Here is a 12,671-nt window from a genome sequence, read left to right as displayed (position 1 = left end):
CAACTACTTATTTGTGTGACAAGATTTCTAATATTTCAGATACAAAATAAAAGACAAAACTCATTTGATGCTGAAACTGATAGGAAACTGCAAATTTTTATAATTTCTGAATTAGCATTTCATCAAAACAACCTTTTGTTCTCATTGGTTAACTTTATAACTAAAAATTTTTAAATAGTGAATTTATTTTAAAAAATTATTAATAGCCCTGGTCAGTGTGGCTCAGTTGGTTGATCTTTGGGTTCAATCCCGGTCAGGGATTGTGGACTCCTTCCCTGGTTGGGGAGTGTGCGAGTGGTAGCCGATTAATATTTCCCTCTCCTTCCCTCTCTTCTCCATTCTTTAAAATCAATAAGCATGTCCTTGGGTAAGGAATGAGTGAATGAATGAATGAATTTTACTAATATAAGATACCAACACACTGAAATAAGGTTCAAATTAATAAAATGAATTTTAATAATTTACTTACACTTAGCTAAGATCAAAATTAAAAAATAGCTGTGCAAATAGGGGATAGAGGGCACCTAAGAAGAAATGTGATTTAATAATAAGGAATATTTCTTTTAAGTCCAATAGCCATATTTACATTCAGACTTCATTTTTAACAGTACAGTGGTTTCCATGCCAGAAAAATTCTGATTTTACACGTCTTCCTATAAAATGGTGAAGTTTACTTCCCATCCTTTGATTCTGGGTTGTTCAAATAATAGGCTGCAATAGGATGTGACAGAAGACTGCTGGTTCTGAGTCAAGTTTGAAGACGTCTTAAGTTATTTCAGCTCTCTTGAACCTTTGCCACTGTTATGGCAGGTCCAGGACACACTGCTAGAAGATGAGAGAGAGTGTGGAGCTGAATTAGTCATCCCAGGCAAGGCCAACCTTGACCAGCCAGGCAACCTCAGATGCATGAGGAAAACCAACAGAGAACCAAACCTGGCAACCAATGAATGTGCAAATAAGTGCAACAACAAATCAGTGTTTCTTTCTTTCTCTAAAAATATCTATTAAAAACATGAAAGAACTTCTGATTTTTGTGACCAGCGAACTCTTAGCGTATAGTCTTTAGGATGCCTTTGTAAATTTGGTACACACTCTTTCTGATTTCCTTCTCAGTATACGTCTAGCCTATCTATATGAAAATACCTTTTCTTAAAAAGGAAGGAAGCTAGCTCTTCTAAATAAAATGTAACCTATTTTTTTTTTCTTAAAAAAAAAGAACAAGGCTGTAACACTAGTCAAAAAGTTTCATCAGACTACTGACAGAATTTTAAATACAGCCCCGGCTGCTGTAGCTCTGTGGTTGAGCACCTCACTGCAAACTGAACAGTCACTAGTTTCAGTCCCCAGTCAGGGCACATGCCTGGGTTGCTGACCAGGTCCCCACTTGAGGGTGTGTGAGAGGCAACAAATGGCAAATGGATGTTTTTCTCTCTTATTCTCCCTTCCTTTTCCTCTGTCTAAAATAAATAAATAAAGCTTTAAAAAAATAAATAAATACAGTGGTGAGGACATGTCCTTTCAAGTGTACCTGGAAAAGCTAACGACTAAGGAAATAGTTTGTCTCTGGGACTGGTTTGTTTTATACAAGTTTTAAGCAAAAAATTACTGGGATCAGAGGGAGGACACTTCTGTGTTGGAATAGTAGAAGTAGACACTGTGTAATCTCAGAACAATGGCAGTTGAACAATATCAAAGAAAGATTTTAATGGTATGTTTGAGAATTTTTTCTTCATTTTGCTTCCTAGAAGGCTTGAGGTCATTATCACTCATCTTTAATTTTTAACATCAGTCACTTTTTTGTTTTGTTTTTTTATTGTGATGAAATGCACATAACTTAAAATGTGCCATCTTAGCCCTGACTGGTGTAGCTCAGTGGATTGAGCACGGGCCTGTGAACCAAAGGAACGCAGTTCGATCTCCAGTCAAGGCACATGCCTGGGTTGCAGGCCAGTTCCCACCAGGGACGCACGAGAGGCAACCACACATTGATATTTCTCTTCCTCTTTCCTTCCCTCCTCCTCTACAGATAAATAAAATCTTTTTTAAAAATGTACCATCTTAAACATTTTTTTAAATATTTTATTTATTTATCTTTAGAGGAGAAGGGAAGGAGAGAGGGAGAGAAATATCAATGTATGGTTGCCTCTGCCGAGGACACATAATGTATCATGTGTCCCCTGCTGGGAACTGGCCCGCAACCCAGGCATGTGCCCTGACTGGGAATCGAACCACGATCCTCTGGTTTGCAGGCCTGTGCTCAATCCACTGAGCTACACTAGCCAGGGCCTTAAACATTTTTAAGTGTGCAGTTCTGTGATACTAAATACATTCACATTATTGTATAGCTATCACCACACCACCCACACCACCATTCATTTCCATAAGTCTTTTCATCTTGTATTGTCATTCATTTCTTTTTGTTTTTTAATATTTTACTTATTTTTAGAGAGAGGGGAAGGCAGAAAGAGAGGGAGGAAAATATCAATATGTGGTTGCCTTTCACATGGCCCCCTACTGGGGACCTGGCCCACAGCTTAGGCATGTGCACTGACTGAGAATTGAACTTGTGACCCTTTGGTTCACAGGCCAGCACTCAGTCCACCGAGTCACACCTGCCAGGGCTCATTCTCTTCTAATAGGAAACTTGTCCCTTACCTATCTTCCAGTAACAAGCAATATAAGTCAACTTGCACTTTGTGAATAAGTGTTCAGATGAAATGAAAAAACTGAAATAATAAACGAGTACTCAGATTTTACGGTCTTAGTGGCTTTGAGCGTTTATCTTGATGCACTTACTTGCATATGTGCTGGAAAGTGGAATGAACAAATAATTCCTCCCTTCTGCTTTCATTTAGCCTGTCAATTGGGCCTTCTCTGCTTACAGGTATTTTTAAAGCAGCACTCCCCAACCTTTTTGGCACCAGTGACCAGTTTCATGTAAGACAGTTTTTCCACAGACCCGGGGTATGGGGGAGATGGTTTGGAGATGATTCAAATACATTACATTTATTGTGTACTGTATATCTATTATTATCACATTGTAATATATAATGAAAGAATTATACAACTCTATAATGCAGAACCAGCAGGAGCCCTGAGCTTATTTTCCTGCAAGTAGATGGGGGTCCCATCTGGGGGTGATGGGAGACAGTGACACTCAAAGTGTGTTCCTTATGTTCTATCTGCTCTGTTATCCCGTTTTGGCTGCTGTCACTGCAGAAAACACTGCTTCACAAAGAGAGGATGTTGGAAATGGAAGCAGGCTTTTCAATGCTTTTGTGGCAGTCTCAGGATATTCTGCCTTGACTTTAATCCAGGATGTATGGAGATTTGAAGTTTTCTCAAACATACTTTTAAGGCCACTGTCATTTGCAGCCTCAAGCAGTTGATCCTTGGACCATATCATCTACTCTTTTCAGGACCCAGCTCCCCTCCAGAGCTGCAGCCCATAACTGGGCTCATATTAGTGGTTGTAGTAGAGTGTACAAGTCATGGCATGGTCGGGTGGGCCAGGTACTGTTAGAGTGGCTGGAGTCATGAGTAACCTTGCCGTAGGGAAAATTGGGGTTGAATGGAGAGCTTAGGGTAGCAAATCAACTGATAATGGAGGATTAGAATTGGCATGGGGGTTAGCCAGTCACAGATGGGGGAAGATAGTGTTGGAGGCAAGACTTGAGTTAGTTAAAGTAGGGGAAGATTGAGAAACATTTGGGTTAAGATAATTGAGCTGGTCAGAAATGGGCTTTGGGTGGCATTTGGTGCCAAGTGTTGGTGGGTATCAGGTAGACTGGTTGCCAGGTAAAGATAGATGCTGGGTGGTGTTGGGCACTAGCTGACTGTGTCTGTGGTTGCCAAACCACCCCCAGGTTCTGTGATTTCCTAGGAGGGCTCAGAAATCAATATACTCATGGCTATGATTTATTACAGTGAAGGGATACATAGCAAAATCAGCAAAAGGCAACATCTGGAGGAAACCAAGTGCAAGTTTCCAGGAGTCCTTTCCCAGTAGAATCTTGTCAAATGTTGCCAACCAGGGAAAGCCATTTGAGTTTCAGTGCCCAGGATTTTTATTGGGGTTGGTCATGTCATTATCTGCCTAGCATATACTAAAATTCCAGGCTGTTAGGAGGAAAGCAGATATATACCATAAATCATGTTTGTATAAATAATTTAGGGACAGTGACTCCCCCCTTACCAGTACTGGGGATGGTGGGAACTCGCCATCCAAGTTCCCAGATACTACCCAAGGGGCAGCCTTGGAAGCAGCCTTTCTAAGGAGGGCAAGCAATCTCAGGCCCGTTCTTTTAACTCTTTTCTACACAGCTGTATTAAGCAACAGGTAGTAGTGTTGGGCATTGAGTGGTTTTGGAAGGCAGTGTAAGGCAGAGCTAAGGAGAACAGATGAAAAAGCAGGAACAGAGGGGACCTGACCACTCCTCTGCCTGTGGAAGAGTGGAGCATCATCCTCAGGCCTGGGAACATGCTCACAGCCATCCACTTACTCCACAGCAGCAGTTCCTCTAGTAGCATCCAGGAGAATGATGTTAATAGTGTTTTGCAATAAAGGAGCCCCAAGGATTGCAAGGCCAAGTAAATTTGGGTCAAAATGAAGTCTCTCACTATAGTTTTCCTGAAGTCTTTAAGTATGCTAATATATATTACAATTATTCAAGAAATGAATAGCTATAAAGCATTTCTCAGATTTCTTTGGCCAGAGCCCTGGTTCAGTTTATGAAAAGTTAGTAGTATTCACTAAACTCGTTTTAGGAACTCCTTCTCTAAACCTCTGGTTCTCAAACACAGCAAATGAGTCCTGGAACCCCGGAGCTGGAAGAGAAGCAGTCCAGTAGAGACCATACCAGTCTGCTTCACCTCTGTGTGGTGTGGGCACATGGAAGCATATCACACATTTCTGGAATGACAATTAAGGGATGCATTCACAACTTTATTAAAAAGTAAATTTAAAAAGAGCCCTGGCTGGGTGGCTTCGATTGGAACATCCCTTACACCAAAGGTTGCTGGTTTTATCCCCAGTCGGGGCGCATTTGAGGGGTAACGATCCATGTTCTGTCTCACAGCAATGTTTCTCTTTCTCTCCTCTTTAAAACCAATAAACACATCCTCAGGTGAGCATTAAAAAAAAACTACAAGAAAGTGGAGATGAAATTCAAAGGAGTTTGTGTCAGTGACGCTTTATTGGGTTAGAGACTATAACGGTTTTTAAAAGATTTTATTTGTGTTTAGAGAGCAGGGAAGGGAGGGAGGAAGAGAAATAGAGAAGCATCAGTTTGAGAGAAATATCAATTGGTTGCCTCTTGTACATACCCCAACCAGTGACCGAACACAAAATCTAGGCATGTGCTCTGACCAGGAATCAAACCAACAACTTTTCACTTTTGGGGACAGTGCCCAACACAGCCACACCCCTTGGGGAGAGACTAAAACAGTTTTGCTCATCATCTTACTCACAGGGCCTGGCAAATTGTAGGTGCTCAGTAACTGTTGAATAAATGGGTGCAACTCTGTTGTTGCTGCTGCTGCTGCTGCTGCTGCTTTAAAGATTTTGGTTGTAAGAAATGTGAAAATTATTAGGTAAAATGAAGTAAGTAATTACTTGGAGATTTGATTTAATTACGTTATTAGTACTGAATGTTGAGAGCTGCATTTAGGTATTTTAAACATCTTTTAGCTCCCAAGAGGGGCTTTTTTTTTTTTAGAGGGGAAAGTAAGAGAAAGAGTGGGAGAGAAATATCAATGTGTGGTTGCCACTCATGTGTCCCTTGCTGGGGACCTGGCCTGCAACCCAGACATGTGTCCTGACTGGGAGTCGAACCAGTGACAAGTTTGATTGGACAGGCCCATGCTCAATCCACTGAGCTACATCAGCCAGGGGTGGGGCTTTTTTTAGTTAAATATTTTTCAAGATACAAATGAATAAATATACATCATATAAAAATAATAAAACAGCCCTGGCTGGTGTAGCTCAGTGGATTGAGTGCGGGCCTGCTGACCAGACAATCTCGGTTTGATTCCCAGTCAGGGCACATGCCTGGGTTGCAGGCCGGTTCCGGGAATGGGATGCACAGGAGGCAACTATGCATTGATGTTTCTTTCTCTCTCTCCTTCCCTTCCCCTCTAAAGATAAATACATAAAATCATTTTTAAAAAAGATTTTTAAAATATATATTTTATTGATTATACCATTGCAGTTGTTCTATTCCCCCTTTCATTCCCTTTCACCAGCACACTCCCTCCCCCACCATTCTCCCCCCCTTAGTTTATAACCACGTGTCTCAAGTTCTTTACATTCTATATTTCCCCTACTATTCTTGCCCTCCCCTCTATCTATTTTCTACCTACTGTCTATGCTATTTTCTGTACCTTCTCCCCAACTTCTCCTCCTCCCACTCCCCTGTTTCTAACCCTCCATGTGTTCTTCATTTCTATGGTTCCACTCCTGATCTAGCTGTCCTCTTGGTTTGCTTTTGCTTTACGCGTGGTTGTTAATAACTGTGTGATTTTGCTGTCCTTTCACTGTCCATATTTTTCATCTTCTTTTTCTTATATAAGTCCCTTTAGCATTTCATATAATAAGGGCTTGGTGATGATGAACTCCTTGAACTTGACCTTATCTGAGAAGCACTTTATCTGTCCTTCCATTCTAAATGAAAGCTTTGCTGAATAGAGCAGTCTTAGATGTAGGTCTTTGGATTTCATGACTTGGAATACTTCTTTCCAGCCCCTTCTTGCCTGTAAGGTCTCTTTTGAGAAATCTGCTGACTGTCTGATGGGTACTCCTTTGTAGGTGACTGTCCCCTTATCTCTTGCTGCTTCCAGGATTCTCTCTTCATTATAATCTTGGCTAATGTAATTATGATGTGCCTTGGTGTGTTCCTTCTTGGGTCCAACTTCTTTGGGACTCTCTGAGCTTCTTGGATTTCCTGGAAGTCTATTTCCAGGAAATAGTCTGTTTGCCAGACTGGGGAAGTTCTCCTTTATTATTTGTTCAAATAAGTTTTCCACTCGTGGCTGTTTCCTTCCCCCTTCTGGTACCCCTATAATCTGGATGTTGGAACGTTTAAAGATGTCCTGGAGGTTCCTAAGCCTCTCCTCATTTTTTTGAATTCTCATTTCTTCATTCTTTTCTGGTTGAATGTTTGGTTCTTCCTTCTGGTCCATTCCATTGATCTGAGTCCCAGTTTCCTTTCCATCACTATTGGTTTCCTGTGCATCTCCCTTCATTTCAATTAGTTTAGCCTTCATATGTTCCTCTAATTTGTGACTATAATCAACCAGTTCTGTGAGCATCCTGATAAACAGTGTCTTGAACTGTGCATCTAAGAGACTGGCAATCTCTTGGATGCTTAGAGTTATGGGCTCTGGGGCTTTGAGTTCTTCTTGAGCCATCTTTTGGGCTGTTTGTGCCTGTTACGTATCAGGATCGGAGCCCTAGGTGTTCACCAGAGTGGGGCAACTCAGGCACTGGGTTGTGAGGCTGTATGTGGGGGCGGGGCCTAAGAGGAGCAATGGCGGTTCCATCTGCTGTCTCTCGCTGCCGCCACCACAGGTGCCACAGCTGCCACTGTCACCGGGGCCGCACGTTCCGTCCCACTGCACTCGAGTGTGCCACCGCCGTCAGCCCTCCACCACTGGGTTCGCTGCTGGGGTCTGCGCGGTTCGTCCCACTGTGCACGAATGTGCGACCACGGTCAGTCTGCCCCACAGCCTGACTGTGTCCGGGCCGCCTGCGCGCCCAGGTCTGGGGATCTGTCCTGTCCAGCCCTGCTCCACTGCTGGCTCCACCCCTCTTACCGTCCCGGTTGATCGGTTCATTGTTGTCAGACTTCCATATAATTCAGTTTTCTGTTCTTTGGCTGTGTCTTTGTTCTCCAGACCTTTGTTGTGTTCAAACTTGGTTGTGGGAAAAGGCACAGTGTTTACACCTATGCCTCCATCTTGGCGGAAGTCCTTATTCTTTTTTTATCTCTGTATGATATTCCATTGTATGACCGTATCTTTGTTTATTCACTTGTCTTTCAATGGACAATTAGGCTTTTTACAGTTTTTGGTAATTCTTCATAATCTACTACTATGAACATTGTTATATATATATTTCCCAGTGTATAAGTGTTTTTGTAGAATAAATACCAAGGAGTAGAATATCTGGGTCTTAGACTTGTACGTTTTCAACTTTACACGATACTGCCAAATTTGTTTTCTTAGATACTTCTATTTATATTCTCACTGACAGTATATGAAAGTTCCCCAGGGCTTCACAGCCTGTCACATTTGCTAGTATTTGACCTTTTCATTTATTCCCAATGTGGTGATTGTGAATGTCTCGTTGTGGTGGTTTTAATTTATATTTTCCTAATTTGTAGTGAGAATGAAAATCTTCTCATAGGTTTACTAGCCATTAATATAAACTTTTCTGTGAAATGTCTATTTGTGTCTTCTCATCTTTTTGTCAGTTCGTAGGCATTCTTTATTTATTCTGGATACTAATCCATTGTACAAATATCTTTTCCCAGTTCTGGCCGGCGTTTTCAAAGTACAGGAACAATGTTGAAAAGAATGACAAGACTTATCTCTAGGGTCCATAAGGTGAGTCCGAACTGACCTAAATGCTTTTGTACAAATTCTTTTAGGTGGATTTCTTCTGTTTAGGTGAATTTGTTATATAGCAGAATTTAATGCTCTGGAGAACTGCAGCTGGCTTTAATTTACAAGTTCACACTCAAAAGAACAGTCACACTTCCATTTCTCTCTGTCCATTCACTTCATTCCCAGCTGCCCTAAAAATCTCCAAGGAACAGATCTCAGTAGAGTAGTTGTGCTTGATTTTACCATGTCATAGGAGAATTGACATTTTTTGAAAGCTTTATTACAGTTATCTTTATTAACTTTTGTTAGTATTCCCTACTGTAGTTGGATTATGTTTTTTGGTTTGTTTTTTTTTTTTTTTCTGAAAACAAGTTCTATTTAAATAATGAATTAAATACATTATATAACATTAAAACTGAAGGGGGGCCCAAAAATCGGTTTGTTACTTCACGAGGCATTGTCAGCCATTGCTAGTAAGTTACAAGCTCTGCAGCTAGCTACATGATTGACACATCAGTTTGAAATTTGTTCCCTTGTCAAAAGTTTAACTCTGATAGAAGGTTGGCCTCAAATTCTGGTGTTTGGACATCAATTAGCTAGGCTGTGTCTGGTCAAAGAGAACTTGGTAGTCAGCCAGATATTCTTACCACCTCATGTAGAGGGAACATGGCTGCCCTAAGCTCCATCCACCTAGTCAAGTTGGAGATTTTTGCTGCCTTACCCTTCCTCTCAGCTTTACCAAAGACTGACATTCTCTGAGAGCAGGGAACTCTGGCAAGGAGCTTCTGGTCATACATGGCTGTCTGTGATCTTGGGACTCTGGACGTGGCTGAAGCATCACATTATTGCTTTGTCTGAGGCTGGACACTGCCAGGTACCTACTGCTTTACCTATGTTTAAATGAGAGACTTCAAGACTAGACAACATGGCTATTTTCACTTCATTGTATGAAGGAGTTACACTAGTCCAAGTTAAAAGCAGGTCCGAAATGGTTACATTATACAAGCTGTGAGGTTTTTAAATTCGTGAATGGGACAGCAGGGAAGATCTCCTCATTGCAAGGGAATCCTCACTTAAGCTTTAGTGAACCAAAAGCACTTAAAACCCATGAACCTTCAGCTGGTTGTCCTTAGCAAGTCCAGTCTCTCTGAGGAACTGGCATATGTTCTTGCTCTGTCATTGTGTAGCTGAATTACTTCTTTGTATTCTGGATGTTCATTTATAGTGCCATGCAGGCAAATTTCTTCTTAAACACCTTTACTAGTTTCTTTTTATTATAATCATCAGCAATATCTTGGACAGTAGTAAGGGTCTTCCTGCCATTTCTCTGTTAAATTCTTATATGGATATAATCCTTAGTGCCAGCAGGAAGCAGATCATCACGCTTACATGCATCATCAAGGGGTCAAAAAAGTGGCCCTGGCTGGTGTAGCTCAGTGGATTGAGCGCGGGACGCATGAAAGGCAACCATACATTGATGTTTCTCTCCCTCTCTCCTTCCCCTCTAAAGATAAATAAATAAATAAAATCTTTTAAAAAAAAAGTGGAGGTTCTAGATAGCAGACATTCTATACGATTACTTTTCCTGGGTAGAAACAAGCTGTGGTGGGAGAAGGTGGGCAAGGGAGGCAGAGCATCAGGAAGCAAAGGGAGAGGTTGTTGAAGGTCTTCAGCGGGCAGTTCAGTGACTGGAGCCAATTATCATTTCTTAATGAAATACTTAAAAGAAAAATGTTGCCAATTTAGACCTTAAGCATCTGATAGTTAAATAAAATTATAAAATCAGGCCCTGGCTGGTGTAGCTCAGTGGATTGAGCGTGGGCCTATGAATCACACAATCACAGTTCTGTTCCCAGTCAGGGCACATGCCTGGGTTGCAGGCCAGTTTCCAGTGGGGGATGCATGGGAGGCAACCATACATTGATGTTTCTCTCCTCCCTTTCCCTTCCTCTCTAAAGATAAATAAATAAAATCTTTTAAAAAATTATAAAATCATGTATTAAAAAACATTCTGTTGTTGCCCTGACTAATGTGGCTCTGTCGGTTGCGAGTTGTCTTACAAACCGAGAGTTGGCCAGTTCAATTCCCCGTCAGGGCACATGCCTGGGAGGCAGGTCAGGTCCCTGGTTGGGGGAGTGCAATACGCAACTGATTGATATTTCACTGGCACACTAATGTTTCTCTCCCTCTCTTTTTCTCTTCCTTTCCCTCTCCAAAAATAAATAAATACAATCTAAAAAAAAGAAACACCCTGTTGCTTCCATTCTTTCATTTATTTAGCAGTTGCCATATGGTAAGTGCTGAGGATTTTAAGATACTCGTTTCACAAATGGATTCTATTTTTTGGCCATTCATTATGTGGTAGGCACTAGGCTAAATGCTTTACTTGTTTAATTCTCGCAACTCACTCACAAAGTAGATAATATCTTTGTTTCACAGATGCAGAAATTGAGGATTAGAAAGGCCAAGTAACTTGCCTAGGCCAAGGCTAGGTAACAGGTCTGTCTGACTTCAAAGACTGTGGCCTTAACCACTGTGCTGTATCGCATCTTATGGTCCATGTTCTCTAGGATCTCAAAGTACAGTAGTAGAAGCATGAATAAATGGCTGTTATAGTAAGTGGCTGTTAAATGTGCTATTACTGCACCCTGTGGGAGCACCTAAGTTGGATTGGTAGGATCCAGAGGAAATCTTCCCAGAGCTGATACCTGAAAGAAGAGAACTGAGCCCGAAGAGCTTAGTCACTTCCATCTCATTGTTTAATTGCAGATTAGATTTCCTAGAGAGGCAACTCTTCCTCCTGCAGAACTTACCTTTCCAGGGGTTCAAGATAAACCTCTGCACACATTATATGATAAAATAACCCATTATTATAAAATGAAAACAAAAGCAAGGATAAACAGAAAGATGGATTTTGGTCTCTATTGGTTATATTAAAAGGCTAAAGTTTCTTCTTCCTTAAATAGCAAACAAGAAAGACTTGAGTCCAAAATGCAGAAATGTCTGAAGAATGTTGTGCTTCTTGGAGATTGGTTTAGAGTAACTGTCTTGGTTTGCCCATGAATGCTGCTCTTAACTGCGTGAGTTTCATTCTGGAGCTGTGCAGAGGCTATTGCAGTTACGGTTGTTTTCCCTGGAAATGAGACTAGCTGGGTGATGCCATATATAATGCTGTCAGAATTAAGGAATCCATTTTGCTGCTCTTAATTTGCTTCAAAGAACAGTTATCTAAAGTCTAGGGTTCTTGTAAAAATAGCACCACCTTGTGGCCCTTAAATATCTTTAATTTTCCACTTGACTGCTGCTGGGTTTTTTTTAGGTTCATGGTGCTTTCTCTCCCGTAGAATTGATAGCACTGAGTCCTACCAATAGTAGAGTATATTCAGATTGCTGTATTCTGGTAGCAGGCCCTGAACTCTCATTGGCTTAACACAACAAAGAATATTACTTACAATGTGTGCATGTGCTTCGTTTTGTTTTGGCTGTTGATGTGTTTCCACAGTGGTTTACAGACAGTTGTGGGAAGAGGTCAACACAGAAATAAAGGTTCATCTTGGGATGCCACCTCAGCATGAAGAAAAAAGAGAATTTTTTTTTAATATTTCATTTATTTATCTTTAGAGAGGAAGGGGAAGGAGTGAAGGAGGGAAATATCAATGTATGGTTGCCTCTTGTGCATCCCCTGCTGGGAACTAGCCTACAGGGAACTGGTCTGCAACCCAAGCATGTGCCCTGACTGGGAATCAAACCATGATTGTGTGATTCGCAGGCCCATGCTCAAAGAGAGAATTTATATATACTCTTTAGCTGGCTCTGACTAGAAGAGACACAAGTTACACCTACTTACAGCTCATTAACTAAAACTAATCAAATAACCCCAGCCTATTTGCAAGGGAGCCTTGGAAATGTAGGAAATTTAGGTATTTGATGAACATTGGTATCTGCCATTCTCAGAGAAAGTCGGAGCAACTCTGTATTAAATCTACACATTCTGGTTCAGAGGTTTCTGTGTGCAGTTCATTGAGTTGAATTAGTGCAGTTTACTTCCACTGACCTAGATGCTTCTC

At 41.1% G+C, this 12,671-nt stretch overlaps 1 protein-coding gene across 5 annotated transcripts in view; it reads left to right on the top strand.

Moving 5' to 3' along the window:
* DAP3 (death associated protein 3) overlaps nt 1-12,671 on the top strand; it is a 40,551-nt gene that overhangs the window by 8,330 nt on the left and 19,550 nt on the right. For all 5 annotated transcript variants that reach the window (XM_037050553.1, XM_037050552.1, XM_037050550.1 and 2 more), the window contains exon 2: nt 8,532-8,604. In XM_037050553.1, coding sequence (XP_036906448.1) covers nt 8,563-8,604 — 42 coding nt within the window. In that variant the 5' untranslated portion in view covers nt 8,532-8,562. The remainder of the gene's footprint in view (nt 1-8,531; nt 8,605-12,671) is intronic.

This window comes from Sturnira hondurensis, unplaced genomic scaffold (assembly GCF_014824575.4).
Source record: "Sturnira hondurensis isolate 20B ecotype Veracruz unplaced genomic scaffold, ASM1482457v3 Scaffold0006829, whole genome shotgun sequence".
In the NCBI taxonomy this organism is placed as follows: Eukaryota; Metazoa; Chordata; class Mammalia; order Chiroptera; family Phyllostomidae; genus Sturnira; species Sturnira hondurensis.
This window is presented reverse-complemented; position numbering and strand designations above follow the sequence as displayed.